At 51.6% G+C, this 19,864-nt stretch overlaps 1 protein-coding gene across 1 annotated transcript; it reads right to left on the reverse strand.

The window, feature by feature from the left end:
- Positions 1 to 2,493: 2,493 nt before the first annotated feature.
- Positions 2,494 to 18,427, reverse strand: FAM180A (family with sequence similarity 180 member A). Its single transcript, XM_070423966.1, has 3 exons — positions 18,152 to 18,427; positions 5,587 to 5,687; positions 2,494 to 4,111 (listed from the first exon to the last, which is right to left on the reverse strand). Exons 1-3 carry the CDS (start codon positions 18,225 to 18,227, stop codon positions 3,767 to 3,769), a joined length of 522 nt encoding a protein of 173 aa, XP_070280067.1. The 5' UTR covers positions 18,228 to 18,427; the 3' UTR covers positions 2,494 to 3,766.
- Positions 18,428 to 19,864: the final 1,437 nt, after the last annotated feature.

Below are 19,864 nucleotides of genomic sequence, written 5' to 3' on the forward strand. Positions count from 1 at the left end.
TCTATAGCTCGACCACTTGGAAATGGTCCCCAGGCTAAAGTTAAAGTGACTGGAAAACTGACTCCAGAAAACCAGTTCTTCTTGACTTCTAAGGCAGGTGCAACCCTGGACAGCCTAGGCCCCCTGAGAAATTATCTTTTTGTTACAGGATGGGCTGTGATGGCTTATCTCTTTAAATGCCTGTTAAAGACTATGGTATTTACTACATTTGAACTTTCTTTTCTGTGATGATTTTGAAACTCAGTATGGACAGTGCCACACGTGTGATGTTTGGTGGCAAATATTAAAGAGACTGGATAATAATAAATAGCTGTGGAAATCAACATTGCTGTTACCCCCCCCCCCCCCCAAACCACTTCAGATTTCTGGGTGAGATAATCTGAGATAACAAAGATTCCACTGAGCCTAATAACTCCATCATGACTTATTTATTACACCATAGTGAATATTTGTTAAATAAAATTAGGTAAGGTGAGTGACACAGGAAGACCAGTAGTTCTTCAGAACTCAAGCCACTTTTTCAGTTGCAGAAAGCATTTTCCAGAATACAACACTTAAGAAATGTAAGATAAATACCACTTATATGAGGTATTGAAAGTAGTCAAACTCTTAGAAACAAAACGTGGAATGGTAGTCTCCAGGGGCTGGGGGGACAGGAAAAGGGGAGTTATTGTTCCATAGATACCATTTTTTCAGGATGAAAAAGTTCGAGAGATCTGTCACAGAACAATGTGCATATAGTTAATTTTTAACATCTCCCTACAGTTAAAAATGGTTCAGATGGTTAATTTGTGTTGTGGTTTTCTGTCTTTATTTACTATAATAAAAAAAAAGTAAGACATCAGAAAGGGCTAGGAAAGTAAGGGGTGCCATGTAAAGTCAGTTAACAAGCATTTGATCGTAGATCAGTTTACCTGTGGAAATACCTTCTGACTGACCGCTTATGTGATTCTCTTTCAGCTAGAGTCAAGGGGAGGCGAGAGAGCAATGACAGCACATAGACATTTTGCAAAGTCTCTTGAGTGACACCAGAGGTAGCCGTGAGGATGCCAACTATGGAGGAAACTGCCAGAATTTCTAGATCCTCAAATTTCCACTACAAACATCACACCCCAAACTGTTCTGTTTATGAGTAAATGTGACACATTGTGACTCAGTTGTGACTGTGGTGTGTACAGTGTGGCATTAATGAGGCAAATGGAAGATTCCGTTTCTGTCCAGTCTTCTACTTTCTTGTGCATTGGGCAGAGAGGCGGGTTTTGGGGTGGCGGTCATGAGTGTAACATTTGATTTTGGATGTAAATGAAGTCATGGTTATAAAATTTTCTGTGGGTAAACAACTAATTTGTATTCAGACTAAAATAATGTTGAAGTATCTAGTTACTGAAAATGAAATATTTACTTGTCTTTAAAAAAGCTCATGACTTTTCTTTTTCTATTTTTTTCAGTCATGTATTGCCACACAAACATGGACCCGAATTCATGAATACAGAAGTGCCTTTACTATTTTGTTACAGGGTGAATGAACCACCACCGATTGCTCTCCCTGGTCTGGGAATCATCCTCCCACTCACGGACCCCCCGACTTGGAGCAGCCATGCATAGCATGACAGGGTAACCAGGGGACCACCAATGCGTCTTTCCAGCTGGTGACTGAAAGCTCCCAGACCCCCTTCCGATGGAGTGGCGTCCCAGCATAGGATGCAAGGCTGGTGGTCAGGGTAGTTATTGTTCAGTGTCTAGCGGCTGAGGCCTCTACTAACCCCCTTCAAATCTCACATCAAGGAGAAGTACAGTGAAGGTATATTGTGAGGCTAATCTGCCTGTGGGCAGTCCCACCCCTGTCTCTGCTTTGATCTTTGTTTTCATCAGACAGTGATAATCAAAGGAGGCCGAAAGCCAGGGTGCTCAGGGTACGATGCGGGCGGCCGAGATAGTGTGCAAATGTCAACCCCAGGGCACCTGGAGCGGCTCCAAGAAATGGGGGCAAAGAGAATCAGAATCAAGCCCAAGAGAGAGCTGCAGAGACACAAACTAAATTTAAAAAAGAGACCAGCAGAGCATGTGAAAGAGAACCGATATTTTTAGGAAGAGGAAAAATGAGCAAAAAAGCATTTGTCCTCAGTGTGCATTTGAGGGCGGTAAATGAGCAGTGCCATCAGAGAACAAGAAGGAGGGGGCGTGAGTTATTGTCTTCTGTGCCTGAGACCATCAGGATGCAAAGCTATGTTTTTCTCTGGTACCTCCTTCCTGCATTCTAGTACTTCTCCAAAAAGATCACGCAGCTCGGGCTGCTAGGCAAAGCGCACATGTTCAATGATTTTAAAGAAGTCCAGACCAGCTTTTGTGATCATCAAATGACAATTGTTAAATACCCTTTTCAAAATCAAATTTAGCCGAACGAATCCTCACTCATTCAAAGATCAGACTACTTGGATGTCAGCCTCCAGGACCAGGCTGTAAACCGCGGGGGGGGGGGGGGGGGGGGGGGGGGGCAGAGCGATCTCTGAGCGAGTGGGGACTCTTTACTGGAACCCAGGCGCTTCGCTCAGCAGAGGCCTTCATCTAGTAACTCTTAGCGCAGAGGTATAACAAGCCTAGCCATCCGATCTTTAGTGGCTGTAAGCTATGAAAGAGCAAAATGCAAAAAGCAAGTGATGTTGGTCACAGAGAAAAGCACACTCTTCTCGCCTGACAGCGAGGAAGGCAGCAGAAGAGCTTACCCCGAGACAGAATTAGCCAAGCCTGGGACCTGCCGGGCTGGCACAATAGTCCAGCTGGCCTCGCGGGTCCCGGTGCACTGTCTCACAGTTAGATAAATGACTGGAAATGTCAGGAGTCGAAGAACCTTAGAGATTAAGTTATCCAACTCCTTCCTTCGGATGTTTCAGAGCTACTAAATAAAAGCTTAAGGCATTCCATCTGCGTAGTTTCAAAAGATATCAAGTCAATATCGCTAACATGAAAAACTGGCCTTGAAAGGGTAAAATTCTGTCATCTGAAAATCAGTTGTATTTGGAGCACCGAGTCTCTGATGATGCTAAGTAATCTGAGTTAGGACAGAACGGCGAGGCCGCGGGTGCCCCCTCTTTGCTAGCAGGACCTCTCTGCTAGCTTGGCGTCCCTGTTCAGAAGACAAGGCGTTGCCTGTTTGTAGTAGACCAGCCCTCACATAAGAAGAGTCAAGACATACAGGTCAGACAATTACCAGTTTTCTAACTCATTCTTCTCGGCGACTTTTAGAAAAATTGAAGAGTCTATCCTTGGCTAACAAAGTACTTATTTGGCTGTCGCTCTAGCTTTGTTGTATCTTACTACAGAGCCTTCAGAAAATGTGCATTTAACCCAGCACCCTAATTTCTTAGGACCAAAGAACTCTGTCCCCCATTTCCCACCATGCTCAAACCTCTATGATGTCTCCTCCAGCTCTGTCCTCCCTCGTGGGGGTTTGTGGCAGTCACTCAGTGTGGAAGCGGCTCTTAGACTCTGCATGTCACCAGGCAAACCGTTCGGCCTCTGGAGGCATCTTGAATGACCACTCCAGCCCTTTCTTCCGGCCCAGGTCACCTTATGACATGAATCAGATGCGCCTGTCAGGAAGCTACCACGGGGAAAGAGCATGGGGCTGAATTATTTTATCTCTGCTACTCTGAGCTGGTGGCATGTGTTTTGCTGCTGGCCTCTATAAATGGTGTAGAGAATGAAGAATTTCTGGATTACTGTGTGTGCGGGGCCCTGCTCCGAGGTCCTGGTGTGGGCCTGCCTCTCAGGCAGACACTCTGGAGCCTGAGGACCGCATCAGGTCATGCCTCAGGGCCTGGAAAAGGCTGAGGAGGGACTGGGCCCAGATGTCCTTCTGATGCCCTTGGGACAGGGCTGTGCGGTAGGCCGCATAGGCCAGGGTCAGCGCTGTCCTTTCAAAGTCCTCTTTCTTCAGGATGCCGGGGAGGCTGGCGAGGCTGGCACTGAGCCGTCGGATGTCCGGGATGCGCTTGGGGATCACATCATTGCAGACGGTGCGGAAGTCAGAGGCCTTCCTTAGGGAGGCGAGCTCCTCGTCCTTGATGGAGATCTGCAGGTCGGGGCTGATGTCCAGCTCAGCTAGCAGGAACTGGTGAGACATGAGGTATGGAAACACATGAAGCATTGGGCGTTGTGGAGGACACCACTGTTTTCGTCCTCACCTGCCTTCCTTGGGGGGAGGCCGCTGTGGAAAGAGCTTTGGAATCCAGGAGACCTGGGTTCCAGTTCTGACATTCCCACCGACTTGGGTGACTCACTGCACGTCCCTGAGCCTCACTTTCCTCCTCTGTGAAATGGTTAGTAGCAAAAATACTCTACAGGGCTGTTGTGGGAAGTAAATAAGACAATTATGGACACCCTGGTATAAACATTGTCCCTGGTACAAAGCCACTATTCAATGACTATTTATTATTTTTGATGTCCCAGATTAACCCATTTTTCCCTTTCTCCCTCCCACCCACCCACTGAAGATTTTCTAAATCATGAACTATTTCAGATAATTCTAAATCAGAAGCTGGGGACTGAAGGACGCAGAGAGCGGTGCTAGGACTTAAGTGGGACACAGAGGTTTGTCCTCACTTCTCCCCCGTTCTTTAGGAGTGGGGGTGGGGCCTGCCGCATGCATCCCTTGCTCAGTGCTGGGCTCACATCAGGACCCAGTAAACACCTCTTGGACTCGGGTTCTAACTTGTGTCTGCTTCCAGCTTCCCCCGCTCTATCCATCTCCACGCTCCTGTCTTTCTCAAAGGGACCTGTGATATGACTCCCACGTTCAGGACTCGGTGAAGGCTATGCATTTCCCAGTGAGTTCCCCGTGGTCGGACCTGCCTGCAGCAGGCGGTCTCTTTCTTAGCCGGAGAGTTCTGGCACATGGAGGATGCCAGAGGATGTCAAGGCAGGAGGGGAGTTTTGGAGATCACTGTATCCCTCATTTAACATTTGAGGAGATCCGGGCCCAGAGATATGGTGGCTGCTGCAAGGTCACATGGCTGATGAGTGGCAGGACCAGAACTAAAGCTCAGACCTTGAGCCTGGAATTTTATCGCTGAATTGGATCAAGGGGCCTTGGGAAATTTACCCGTGGTTTGGAGAAGCGGGTCTGAGTGGTGAAGATGAGGGGCAGAGGAAGAGAGCCTTTGGGGTGCCCAGATGGTCAGAGACTGGGCTGTCACAGTAGGCAGTTACCTGAGACAGGGCTCCACCAGACAAGCGGCTTGGCATTGCCTGAACCCTATGATGAGTCCTGCCTCCTGGCATTTGCTCGAGACATTGACTCTGCTGCTAGGGTGCTGGGAGTGGCACCTGGGGCCCAACCTAAATCTCTAATTTTGCCCCCAGTGACCTCCTAATGCCACCTCTCCCTGTTTGGCATGTGGGAAAGGAGAGGAGATTCGAGGGATTCCTTACTCTGGGATGGCCACGGTTTGATGGCCCCACAAAGGAGTCCAGGCCAGTCCCTAAGGCAGCCAGGGCCCTCATTCTCAGGGGCTCAGGTCATTCCTCCAACAAACAGAAAAGTTGCAATGCCTTTGGGGTGATGTGGCCACTTGCGCCTCTGCCTACCTCGTAGAGCAGTTCTACTTCCTCCAGGGAGCTCTGCAGGACGGGGTTAAAGGGCATTGAGGACGATCTCTTCGGCCGATGGGCAGCAGGGAACAGCACGGCTGCAAGAAACAAAAGAAGAGGCTCCAGCAGCTGTGCACTTGGCCCTCCCCTCTGTAACCTTGAGGTCAGCCAGCCGGTCTTGAAAGTGACGGACTGGAAGCTGTGGTGGTCAGTGAGCGGGAGAGATGACAGGGAGCTCTGATGTGTCCTGGAAGCTCCCAGGCATGTCAGATGTTCCTGTTTCAGACCAGTGATTTCAGACATGGCTGCTTATCAGAACCATCCCAGAAAGCTTGGAAAAATATAGGTGTCCCCAAAAATGTGTACACACACCCTGAATAATTACAAAGGCAGTGTTCATTAAAATACATTTCATTTTCAAAGTTGAGCTATCAGCTGTTAAAGTATGTATACATTTTTTGGACACCCTGTATGTAGTGTACAGGGGTGGGCAAAAGTAGGTTTATGATTGTTTGTGTGGAGAAAGACATGCAGGTCATGATGATGATTATTTATTTCTAAATAAATGTTTTATTTTTATTTTTAAATATGTTTTTATTGATTTCAGATAGGAAGGGAGAGGGAGAGATAAATACCAGTGATGAGAGAGAATCATTGATTGGCTGCCTCCTGCACGCCCCCTACTGGGGATCGAGACCACAGCCAGGCATGTGCCCTTGACCGGAATTGAACCTGGGACACTTCAGTCCACAGGCCTGCACTCTATCCACTGAGCCAAACCGGCTAGGGCAGGTCATGATTATTGCAATAGCTTTTTAAACTCTGTGTTTCAAGTACTCACAACTGTAAACCTACTTTTGCCCACCCCTATATGTCAAGGGAACTTATGTTAAAATCAAACAGAAATGAGCAAACAAATCCCTACACATGCAACAAATGAGTCCCCTAATAATACTGTTCTCTAATAGTAATGCACATTTTAGCTTCTGATCAGTATGAAGTGCTGGTTTCTATTTATTGAGAACACTTTTCATCAGAGGATCAGGCTTCTGGCTATTCCCCCGCCGTCTGAAGTACAGCTGCTAAGGAATCTGGACACAGGTGACAAAGGAAAGGAAGAGAGCTGCCCAAGACCCTGACAGGTGGCTGTAGGGGAGTGTGGAGCCAGGCTTAGGCTTCCTCCCAAGGATCCGCTGACTTAGAAATGCATTTGGGACAAAGTCAATGACTCACTAATGCTGTTTCTTTGTGGTTGCCTTTGGAAACAGTAGCTGGAGGAAGATGGATGGGCTGCTACGGGTAGAGAGTAGGGAGAACTAGGACCTTATGAGGCCAAGTGAAGGAAGAGACAGAATGTTACAGAGCGTAGGAATAATCATTATACATTGCAGTTCTCTGGGTCGTATCAGGCCAGGAGCAGACAGCCATGCCTACCCCCACAGCCCCACGATTGCCAAGCCTCAGGCCCTCACCCAGACTGGCCATGCCCCCCCAGCAGGGACCCTCACCCTATGGGGTGATAGAAAAAGGCACAGCTTCTTGCACCTAAGGTAACTGGGACCAGGGTGATATGTCAAATATTAAATCACTAGTGGCTTGGTGCATGAAATTCGTGCGGGGAAGGGGGGGGGGTGTCCCTCAGCCCGGCCTGCACCCTCTCCAATCTGGGATCCCTCAGGGGATGTCTGACTGCCTGTGGGATTGGGCCTAAACTGGCAGTCAGACATCCCTCTCGCAATCTTGGACTGCTGACTCCTAACCGCTCACATGCCTGCCTGCCTGCCTGCCTAATTGCCCCTAACCATTCTGCCTGCTGGCCTGCTCGCCCCCAACTGCCCCTCCCACCCCCGCTGGCCTGCTCGCCCCCAACTGCCCCCTGCCAGCCTGCTAGCCCCCAACTGCCCCCCCTGCTGGCCTGCTTACCCCCAACTGCCCCTACTGATGGCCTGCTCACCCACAACTGGCCCCCCTGCCAGCCTGCTCACCCCCAACTGCCCCCCCCCCGCCGACCTGATCACCCCCAATGTGGCCCCCCCCCCCCCGCTACAGGCCTGATCAGCCACAACTGCCATCCCATCCTGGCCTGATCACCCACAACAGCCCTCCCCTCTTGGCCCCTAACCGCTCTACTTCGGCCCGCCACCATGGCTTTGTCCAGAAGAATGTCCGGAAGGTCTCCTGGAAGGTCTCCCTGTCTAATTAGCATATTACCCTTTTATTAGTATAGATAGAGGCCTGGTGCACGGGTGGGGGCTGGCTGATTTGCCCTGAAGGGTGTCCCAGATCAGGGTGGGGGTTCCCTTGGGTGGTAGGGTGTCCTGGGTGAGGGGCCGGTGGTGTTTTGCAGGCTGGCCATGCCCCCATTGGGGTGGGGGTCCCAACTGGGGACAGTGCCGGCCTGGGTGAGGGGCTGGGGCAGTTTGCAGGCCAGCCACGCCCCCATAGGGTGAGGGTCCCTGCTGGGGGGGCATGGCCAGTCTGGGTGAGGGCCTGAGGGCTGTTTTCAGGCTGGCCATGCCCTCCAGTGGGGACCCTCACCCCATGGGGGCATGGCCAGCCTGGGTGAGGGCCTGAGGGCCGTTTGCAGGCCCCTCCCTTGGCGGCCGGCCTGGGCAACCCAAGCCTCCCGCTTACTCTGGCCTGCTCCGTGGCCGCCGCCCACAGGCCCCTCCTTCCAAGGCCGGCCCAGGCGGGCAGGAAGCTTAGCTTCCTTTGTTGCCGGGGTGACCTAATTTGCATACCCCCTCCTGATTGGCTGTGGGGTGTTGCAGAGGTATGGTCAATTTACATATTTGTCTATTATTAGTGTAGATTAGTCAGATCCCCTTAATCTTAGATGACTCTTCTTTCTGCTGCAGTGTGCTGCCACCAAAATAACTATTCAAGCCCTGACTGGGCTCGAACCAACAACACAGCAATTAAAAACAAAACATAAATAATTGCATAGAGAGATTTTGGTTAAATTTCATATTACGGAAGATGCTCCCAAATGCATAAATGAGGAAGTAAGATTCTCTATATGGCTTGGTGCCTTGAATCCAGGAGCAGTAAATGGACACATTGTACCACTTGAGGAGTTTATATCTGGGAAGCACTTAAAATAAATCATGTCATTTTAAAAAAAGAAAGAAAAAAGTACAGCTTCTCCAAGACACTGGATTGTGATCTCCCAGAAAACTGGGCAACTAACTGTAAAGAACCTGAGGCTCCGAGGTAAGTAGCGCCCCCTAAAGTTGGGCAAAGCATGCCAGCTCTGCTTCTTGATACTGGTGTCCTGGGACCATCAAGAACGGGCCCACTGACATCCAGGGTACTGTGTTAAAGAAGGCAGGGGGCTGCATAAGCATCTTAGAAAAAAATTGATCTGAAGTAATAAAAATGAAACATCTTTGATATAAAGACATTTCCTGAAAAGCTCACTGGTTGGAATCTCCACTTCCTGGAAAGAGCTGGTTGGTGGAGTATTGCTGTAAGATTGCTTTCTCTGTACGCATTTATTATCTATACCGCGAGTTCCTCTCGGGTTAGGATGAAGATGGTTGTAGGGTTCTGCCCCCAGCAGGTCCTGGCAGGCTTCCAGGCCGGGCGCTAGGCGCCGCTGTTGGCTGACGAAATCCATGCACTGGGGGAGCCTGACCAGCATGACCTCTGCTCCCTCAGACCGCTGTGGGGAGGAGCCATGACTGGAGCAGTATTTCCTAGCCTCGCATTTTAGCAGAATTTGTTCTCGTTGCCAGAAAACTGGCCATTTCCTCACAGAATCAGAGATTTAGGGCTTCGCCTCTGTTCGCCCACTGCCTCTGCCTGTAGTTTTAGGTGGAGCTCAGGAGAGTGAGGCAGCTCCTAGGCATCGGGTCCAAAATCTTGACCGCACATTAGCATCGAGCAAGGGCTTTAAAAACTACTGGTGCCGCCCTCACTGGTTTGGCTCAGGGGATAGAGCGTCGACCTGCGGTCTGAAAGGTTCCAGGTTCAATTCCAATCAAGGGCATGTACCTCGGTTGCAGGCTCCTCCCCGGCCCCGCCAATCAATGTGTTTCTCTCACATCTCTATTTCTTTCTATCTTTCCCTCTCCCTTCCTCTCTCTCTAAAAATCAATGGAAAAATATCCTGGGGCGAGGATTAAAAAATAACAAAATACTGGTGGCCTGTCCCTGCTTCATAGGTTCTGATTTAGTCAAATGAGGGGGGAACTGGGACAGTAGATTTTTGGCAGCTTCCTAGAGGCTTCTAATGGCAGCCAAGGCTGAGAACCAGCAGGCGCTTGCCCGAGGCTGTATAGAAGGTGGTGCCTCGGCCTTATGGCCACTCTGAGGTGAGCCCAGTGGCTCTCAACCTTGGCTGTACAGTAGAATCACCTGGGAGTTTTTAAAAACTCAAATGCCACGGCCACCTCTCAGGACCTTTCACGGGTGTCTCTGGGGTGGATGGCTCCCAGGTGATTATAACAGGCAGGCCGGGTTGATGACCATTGGGTTATCTGGACCCACAGCCAAGAACACGGCGCCAAAATGCAAAGTTCACTCCCATCGGAGGCCTTGCAGGCTCATCTGAAGAGATGGAGGCAAAGTAGAGACACAAGAGGGTGTGTGCTCCGACTCCGCTTTCTCGTTGGCGGGAGACGACACCAGGACCAGAGCTGGTCCAAGACCAAGATGTGACCTGTTTCTGGGTGCTCCTCCCACGAAGCTGTGATGAACCGTCTTCTCGGGATAGGATCTGAGAGCAACTTTACTTCTTTCATTCTTCTTCCAGCCCTTCTCTTACTGTGACATTAAAGGGATTGGCTGCCTTAAAGGCATTCTCACCTGGCAGGTGAAGGGGACAGGAGGGGACGAGCCTTTCTGCTGCCTGTCACAGACTCGGGGGCTGCCTCTGGGGAGGTTATTCACCGGCTAGACCGGCCTTTCTTCACTCATTCGTTTCCCTGGGACAGCAACACTCCAACATGCTCACCCAGGGACCCTCTACCTCAAAGAGGTGGGAAGGAAATACCTCCTGATTCAAAGCGGAAGTTCACCATGGAAGCGTTGTTCTCATCGTTTCAAAAATAATGACAGAGTTTGGGAAAGATTATGAGAGATAACTTCAGCCTCAAGACCAGCCAGGGGATGGACAATTGCTTCCGGAAGTGTGTGGGGAGCACAGGAATCTGAAAAGCGGGGGCTCTGCCCTCCTCCCATCCCCAGCCTGTGCCCCTGCCTCCTGCAGGCACCCCTGGCATTGCTGCAGCGGCTCTGACTGCGTGTGGCAGGCAGAGGTGCAGGGAGCTGGGGAGCATCTCAGGGCCTCCCTCCTCAGGAATGGGACAGGGTACCTTCCTCTCCACTGGACTCGCTGCAGGCTGTGTCTGCTCCATGTCCCAACATCCAGGTACAACGTTAACCTCCAGTCACTCCAGGTGTTTTTGCCCATAAAAGGGAAGTCTGGACCCTGCCAGAATGTAAGTGGCCGAAACAAAGGCTGGCCAGCTCCCAGAAGTGTGCGTGTGAAGCTTTAAACTACACTCGCTCCCGCTTGGCGAGAAAAACAGCCCTGTCCCCAGGGCCTATCCGTGAGCCCGGCCACACAGCGCGGTTCCTCCTCTGTCCTTGCGGTTCCTGCGTCCATCCTACACATCGCACATCTGCCGGCAACCGCCAGCTCCCGGGGGAGGAAACTTACGCTTCCTCCCCTGGACCTCGGTGACTGTGTGACTCGGTAGCTGGGCTCAGTGCAGGCTCAATGCCTATATTTTGGAATGATATCTAAAAAACCCAGCTATTAAAGAAAAAAGGAAAGGCAACAACAGAACACAACATCCCTGGAGACTCTCCCATGCATGCTTTGCTGGGTTTGCTTCCTTTCCCTTGCGTCCCATCTCCCAAGTTTATGGAGGTCTTTTTAGGTTCGACTCCTCCTCACTGTCAGCTTTGGGGCAGCGCAGTCTTTGCAGGGCTGAGAGGAGGAGACCTGAGTGCTTCCCCAGCTGCCATCGGCAGGGACTCCTCCTCTGAGGGAGCAGAGAGAGGGGGCAGGCCGGGGAGACCAGGGACTGGCAGGAGGACCCGTGCCCACCTCTGCACCACTGAGCATCGAGCTTTGGGCGAGAAGACTCATGGCACAGTTTTGTCACAATCACTGAGTTTGTGTACTTTTTTGGTGTAAAACTGGGCCAGTTTGTTTCTTTCTTCTCCACTCAGTGCTCCCTGCCCAGCCAGTCTCCAGCGATTTCTTCAGGATGTGATTGTGCCAGGAGGGCCACGCAGTGTGACCAGGGCCACGAGGACTCCCAGCCTCCCCGCATGGCGTCTCCCGCACGGCTGGCCTCGGGGCGGGGGCTGTGAGCTCTCCCCGCCTCCTGCACGCCCTGCACAGCTGAGCCTCAGGGAGAAATTGAGTGGTTATGATTCTGTTGCAGAGACCAGCACAGAACAAATGATTCGCTCGCTGAAGGTTATGCCACATGCACTGTGTTAGTGCAGAAATTGGACCCAGACAGGCAGGAACCATGTGTCACAGCATGTTCTGTCCACATCTTCTGTGGAAAGACACATTTGGACCTCAGACCGAAGTTGTTAAAATGTGGCGCTCAGACTAACAACAGCTCATGAGCCCACTGGGCGCCCATCAGCATGCTTTGTGCTTTCCACGTGCACTGTGTGAGGTAAGTATTCCTATCCCGTGTAGAGAGAAGAAACTTGGAGGTTAAGAAACTTGGCCTAGGCCAGTGGTCGGCAAACTGCGGCTCGGCAAACCGCGGCTCACGAGCCACATTCGGCTCTTTGGCCCCTTGAGTGTGGCTCTTCCACAAAATACCGACTTCTGTGCATGGGCCACGAAGTTTCAATCCCACTGTACGTGCGCGCCAGCACGTGGTATTTTGTGGAAGAGCCACACTGAAGGGGCCAAAGAGCCGCATGTGGCTCGCGAGCCGCAGTGTGCCGACCACAGTCCTAGGCCATCTGATTTGCTTGCTCTAGGGCTGCAATGAAAACCCAGATCTCACAGGCTCCAAAACCCATTCTCGCCAATAGGTGAACAATGCTATCTTTTTGTAGGCACGTCTGCCCAAAGACTGGGTGTTCCTCAGTTCTGAATAACTACAGGAAGGATAATGTTCGTTGTGAATGAATGAATGGATATGGTCTGTAACATATTAAATGAAGCACACATATTAAAAAAAAATCTGTGACTCTGATTTATAATGTGCTGTGCAAGGTCAAATGCCTACAGCCCTGTGATCACACTCTGACACATATCCTCACCTCCTCTGCCCCCTCTTTGCTCCCTTGCAATCACTTGGCATAAAGCACAACCCACCTCCTCACCTTTCCCACACCTGCACCGGTGCACCTGAATGTGGGGGGTGGGGGAGGAAACACACCCATGGTCTCACTCGAAATTCATCGTTATTCTCTCACGGGCCCTGACATGCTTCCCGACCATTTCTCCCATTTCTCACTCCGTTTCACTGTGACATAGACGATGATTTCACCCCATCTGCTTCCTCCTTAAACCAGTCACCTGCCTCTTGCCCAGATACCGAGTTCTCTTCTGTGACTGTGGGCACGCTGCTGTCTAGAGCCAACTTTCCCACGAGCGTGAAGTCTCCAAGAAAACTGTTGCTCACCTCTCCACCCTCCTCTCCTACATGGTTCCCTTTCCCTTTCCACTGGGTCTTTCACGTCAACATGAAAACCTGTTACTTCTTCGATTAAAAAAAAATCCTGCCTCGCTGTCTGCTCTTCCTCCCCACCCTCCTCTCAGATTGCAGAGTTCTGGCCTCATTGGGGCGTCTCCTCGTCCAGCCACCCTCACTTCCCTACTGACTTCCAGCTTATTATTTCCAGGCCACACTTTTATATATGCAGCTGCCTACAGGAATCTCCTTTTGGACATGCTACAGTTCTCTCTCCTGATTCCCAGGCCAATCCTAGCCCCCAACACACACACGCACACGCACACACACACGCACATGCACACGCACGCACACACATACACACACACACACACACGCACACGCACACGCACGGATCTCCTACTTCTCTGCCGTCTTTCCATCTCTCTGAGTTGCTCGGGCCCAACACCTGAGAGCCGCCCTTGACTTTTTCTTTCACATTTCGAATCTAACTAGTCAGCGAGTCTTGTTGGCTCTACCTTCAAAATAGATCTGGAATCTGGCTACTTCTTGTCACATCTTTGCTAGCTCCCCCGTCCAAGCCTTGAGCACCTCTCCTACTGGTGCCTCTGCTTCCGTCCTTGGCTCCCGCCCTCATTCTGTTCTTAACGCAGCACCTAAAGTGGTTCTGTGCAAGCACAGGTCAGATGTCACTCCTCTGCCCAGAACCCTCGCTGGCTTCCCAAAGTTCTTCAAATGCCACCTGTGTTACATGATGTGGCTTCTCACTACGTCTGAACTCATCTGCTACTCTCCCTGCCACAGGCCTCCTCACTGCTCCTTGAGCCCCCCAGGCAGGCTTCTGCCACCGGCCTTTGCACTTCTGTTCCTTCTGCCTGGAACACCCACATTTCCTTCAGGTCTTCAGTCACCGCCTCAGGGAGCCCTCCCTGACGACCTGACTTAAAATTATAATCCTGGATACCCTCTAACCTGCCCCTACGCTATTGCCATCTGACAAACCAGATGTTTTATTTCTATACGTGTCTGCTTCCTGTCACTAGATGTCAGCTCTGCCAAGGCACGGGGTGTGTCCCTTTTGGTCACTGTCTTCCCAGTGCCTAGCATCCTGCCCATGACTGTTTGTTGAATGAATAAATGATCCCATAGAAACACATGAATGATCTTCGCCCTTAAACTCCATTCTTTCAAACCGAGTGCTTCACTAAGTCTTTCTCCTCCTAACAGCGTGATTTTAGAACTTATACGCAGTTCCAGGTCCTGGCTAATTATCAGAGAGCAGATGTCGTCCCCTGAAGCCTGTGCCCTGCCTTTGTCTCCCAGGAGCCCCTGCTCTGGCCGGGGAGGAGTTGCTTTCCATGGTTCCAGGCAAGGCGGGCGCCTTAGCCCTCCAAGCCCTCTTGCTCAGACGCATGGGCGAAGCTTCCCTAAAGGAAGGAGCCTGTTTTGACCTGGCGCCTGGCCTTCCCTTTGGCTTTTTATAATCTGGGTAAAACCTGCCTCTTCCTCCCACCCCCAGAGGTTCAGGGTACCAGAGCCGCATCCAGGCGCCGCGGGTCCCACGGAGCCGCACCCCGAGCTTGCGCCGCGCTTGTTGGAAGGGATTCCAACTGCAGACCAGTTCCCGCCAAACACAGCCACATTGTTAATGAATCAGTGGCAGCCGCATGGAAAAGGCGGTGGGTGTGGAAAGGAAAAGCTCTGGTTTATAAAAGATCTTGTGCCAGATCTACTGATGTCATTTACTTTTTGCTCCCGGGCCAGCCCTTTAGAAACACAGCCATCTTCGGAGCGAGCCAGGCGCTGGGCCGGGCGCCGGGTGCAGCGGGAGCGCTTCTGCAAGGGCTTCTGTGAGCCGCTCCTCGCGACCAGACGGTCCCCCCCCCCCACCCCGGCCCCTCCCGGGGGCCTCGGGGCTGCTGAGGGGATGGAGAGGGGTGAGTGACAGCCGGACCCTGCGGCCAGAGGGGTGGGGCGTCAGGATCAGCGCGGTCCTTGCTGCGGAGTGATCTGGGCACGTCCTGTCTCACTCAGTGTCCTCACCTGCCCGAGGTCAGCACAGCGCCTGCGCCGGGGGTGCCTGGGCGGTAAGCGGGGTGTCCTCTAATGCGCCCCCTAGGCCGCCAGCACTTCCTAGGCAGGACCTCAGGCCCCGGGCTTCCCTCCCGATGCGAACTCACACAGCACGAACACGGACACCGAGAATGATAGATCCCGCCACGCACCCGGGGGCAGCCCTTCCCTCCCTGTGACGCTGCTTTAAAAAGAAATAATTCGCCTGATGCGTGTGGCTCAGAGGTTGAGCGTCCACCGATGAACCAGGAGGGCACAGGTGGATTCCAGGTCAGGGCACAGGCCTGGGTTTGGGGCTTGATCCCCAGCGAGGGGGCGTGCAGGAGGCAACCGATCAATGATTCTCTCATCTTTGGTGTTTCTATCTCTCTCTCCCTCTCCCTTCCTCTCTGAAATCAATAAAAAAATTTTTTAAAGAAATAATTTATATGTATTTAATAAAAAACAGATATTTACATGGTAGTTAATGCATAGATTCCTTTTTTTCAAAGACTGGCCCATGGTCTCCAGCCCCCCGAGGTTGCTCGGGCAGGAGCTGGGGCTGCTGGGACGGGGCCAGGTGTGTCCAGTTCGCGGCTGGCCGCGCTCAGCACAGGTGAGTCACTAGGTCTTAATCGAGGTGGTGGTGCTGGAACAGCGGCCTGGTGCGTGGAAAGCTCCCTCCCAGGGCAGAATCCTAGAGAGCGCTTCTCAGGGAGAATGACCGGTAGGAAAAGGCCGTCCTGACAACAGGGTGTGTTCCCTTTGGGTTTATCGCTACATTTCTCCCCTTGGGCGGGCGGGCGGGGTGGGGGGGGGGTGGGGAGTGGGGGGAGAGCACAGGCCGGGCGGTGGTGAGGAGTGGGGGAGTGGGAGGGTTGGGGCGGGTTGTTGGAGGAGGAGGATCTTATAAGGGTGGTCATCCTGAGGCTGTTTCCAAAGGGAATTAGGCCTGGGTTTGGGGTGGGATGGGGTAAGGGTGAAGGTGAAAGGAACAGTAAGTACATTTGGAAAAATTGTTTACATTTGGGTGTGACTCCCACTCCTTTTTAAAACTGGTGGCAATTGTGTATTCCTTTTATAAGTAGGAAAACAATGTTAAAAGCGAAGAAAGATCCACTATGTGGAAGGCTTTTGATGAGCGCCGGAGGGCTCCGTATCGTTTGTTGACTGCGCACTGACGTGGACCACTAATCTGGTGCTTAGCATCAGCTGCCTCACCCGCCTCTGCCTCCAGGTCGCTGCCCCTGCTTCCTGGTTGTTTTGTTGCTGGGGCAGCCCTTCCCCAGTGCCGACTGGGTGGGGCCAGAGCAGTTGCTCCCAGGATGTTGCTATAAAACTGTCTGTTGATGATCTCAAGCTTTTTTTAAATGGAATTATTTCATTTTTAAGTGGCTAACATTTATATAGTGCTTCGTCGTTTACAAAGCATTTTATTTACATTTTTAATCTGAGTCTCACAACAACACAGTGAAGGTACGTTTTGGTGTTGTTAATCTGGTATCTGTTAGTGAACGAAAGCTCAGAGAGGTTAAGAGACTTGCCAGAGATCACACAGCCCCATTTGAGGCAGAGCCCAAACCTGTGAGTTCCTTGTGGGGTAGCTCATGATGCGGTTATCGTGTTCACAAGCCTGTTACAAATCAAATCATCTCATCGGGCTTTCTCACAGCTTAGAGTGGATTTTACCATCTTTTTTATAGGCTAATTAGGAAGACCCCAGTGTCACACAGGGTGAGCGGCAGGATGTCACTCCAATGTCTCTCTGCTTCTAACTGTTGCCCCAAAGTTTGTGCACATGATGAGCAGGGTGGTGTGTGTGTGTGTGCGCGTATGTGTGTGTGTGTGTGTGTGTGTAGTGGTCTCACCGGAAATAAAGGAAAATGTTACATTATTATTTGCCCCAAGGCAACACTCATTTCACAGCTCAGTTCAGAGAACTGGCAAGTCCCTAATCTCAGGCGTAAAAAACGAGGGAATAAAGCCTCAAATAAGTGCAGTGCCCACCCCCCTCCATTCCAGGTCCATCTGCTCTGTGCCCTCTGTCCCCACTGGGCCGGGCCTTCCTCCCTGACACTCTCCTTGGGACCCGGAGGCTCATCCTGACCCCCGATGCCAGTCTTCAGCCCCGTTTGGATCTCTCGAAACACCTATGAGCCTGCCTCTTTCCAGTTCTTTCCAGGGAGAGAGACCTTAGTTGACTTTAGGGGGTGGGCGGGCAGATTTCAGATCGGCATGAGTGGTCCACGCTCTTGGCCCCTCACTTCCTGACAGTGATAAACTCCCACTGGCTGGGGGTGCTGTTTGTCTGCCACCTGAAGCTGGTCCTGGGCATAGAGAAAAGATGGCACGTAGCTCTGAGGGACTACATCTGAGAAGGGCTGGGGGCCGGTGGGGGCAGCAGGCAGGTAGATGCAAGGATGCTGAAGACTTTCCCTTCCTCTCCTGCCGCTGGCCTGCTCTGCCTGGCTGCGGAGATGTGTCCACTTCCAGCCAGGCTCTCCAGGTAGCATCTGTCACCCATACTCCCAGGTGTTAGCATGTCACGCCTGGACACCTGCTCTCCGCGCGCCTGCCCAGGGCAGCAGCCTGGCGGAGGGCGGGAGGAGCTTGAGGGGGTCTGTGCACATTCCATGCAGCAAAGATGACTTGCCCTGGCGTGTTGAGAGGGATGCCCTCTGCGTTCTCACCTTGACCAAGTCCCCTCAGCGCTTTGATTTCCTTCAGTGTCCTGTCCCCCGTCACCTCCTAACACCTGCTAGCTTGTCAAGAAGCATAAAGCAATTCCCAGAGATGAGATTAAAGGAGGAAATGCCTCCTCCCCCCAATTCCTAGTTGTATTTAAAAAAGAACGATGAGCATCAGACAGATGATGAAAAGCAACTCACCCCTGCTCCACCTGTGGGCCACAGTGGCCTGAGCATCGTAACACAGCAGCAGCAGCAGCAGCGTCTTCCAACACATCTTCTCCTCCACGCAGGTGAGGAGTCGCCTCCACCCCAGCGGGACCCCGGGAGCTACAGGTGTGCCCGTCCCGGTCCTCCTGGGAGACGGTACAGTTCTTCCCACCTTTCCCTTTTCCAAAGAGCGATGCCCTCTCCCGCCTCGGAAGGTGGAGGCAGAGGCTGCCTCCTGGGGGCACGGGCGGGGACCTGTCTATCCGACTCTCTCCGGGATTGGGGGACTGGGCGGCCACAGAGAGACTCTGTTTTTGAGCACATCTGGAGTGACTCACAGGGCATGTGATCTCCTTGGCAGTGGGCTGGATAAATATAAATCTGTACTTGAGTTCCATGTGTTGGATGCACCCACTGGAATTTTTCTTTAACAAACAGACTCGTGGAACTTGTTAGAGAGCCCGGCGAAGAGCTGGCTGCTGTCCCTGTCCACACACATACCAGAGCCGGGCGAGGGCTGCAGTGGGAGCCGGGAGGCTTCTCCCAGACGCTGGGCTGAGCTGGGCTGCGGAGCCCAGAGTTGCCTGAGGACAGCAAAGTCATTGTAGTGTCTGAGCCAGTGATGGCGAACCTTTTGAGCTCGGCGTGTCAGCATTTTGAAAAACCCTAACTTAACTCTGGTGCCGTGTCACATATAGAAATTTTTTGATATTTGCAACCATAGTAAAACACTTATATTTTTGATATTTATTTTATATATTTAAATGCCATTTAACAAAGAAAAATCAACCAAAAAAAATGAGTTCACATGTCACCTCTGACATGTGTGTCATAGGTTCACCATCACTGGACTGAGTGAGTGTCTTGTCCTTCCCTGGAGCTAGACCTGGAGATGTTGGCGCCTTCAGCCAGAGCTAGAGCCTCCCCCACACTCTCTGGGGATGGGAGTTGGCAGGTTGTGAGGAGCAGAATGGAGAGTTGCCGGTCGCGCATAGGTGTTGTATGTGCAGGTAATGGGCCAGGGGCCCATGGGTGACCCCTTTCTCCCTTCACATTCATGACACCTGCTTTATGGGCTGTGTCTAGACCTAGGACCAAACCACTTTGATTCGCCCAAGCAAAATGGTAATGTTTTTCCATGATAATTTTTTGGGGCATTTCATTAATCAACAAATTAATTATTTTGTATTGAGATATAATTGACCTATAACAGGGTGCAAGTTTAAGGTGTGCAATGTGTTTTTTGATATGTGTATATATTTGCAATGTGCTCGTCAGTGTAGTGTTAGCTAACACCTGTCACACCACAGGATTGTCATTTTTTTTTGTGGTAGCAGCATTTAAGATCCATGTTCACTATCAAAGCACCACCATAGACACCTTGGTTTTGTCCACTCCCTCACCCTGTCTGAAATCACAGATGTGGGATGCTACAGCTTGAAGATGGTGAACCTTGGGGGTTTCCGGCCTGTGGAGGTGCTGCCCAGCTTGACTAAGCCACTCCCCTTTTATCTGTTACAAGAGGTTGCTTGAAAAAAAAAAGTGACTAGCCTGGCCGGTGTTGCTCAGTGGTTAAGCGTTGACCTATGAACCAGGAGGTTATGGTTTGATTCCCAGTCAGGGCACATGCCCAGGTTGCGGGCTTGATCCCCGTTGCGGGGCGCGCAGGAGGCAGCCGATCAATGACTCTCTCATCACTGATGT

Source organism: Myotis yumanensis, unplaced genomic scaffold (genome assembly GCF_028538775.1).
Source record: "Myotis yumanensis isolate MYYU_CA2020_CCGP unplaced genomic scaffold, mMyoYum1.0.hap1 SCAF_9, whole genome shotgun sequence".
Lineage (NCBI taxonomy): Eukaryota > Metazoa > Chordata > Mammalia > Chiroptera > Vespertilionidae > Myotis > Myotis yumanensis.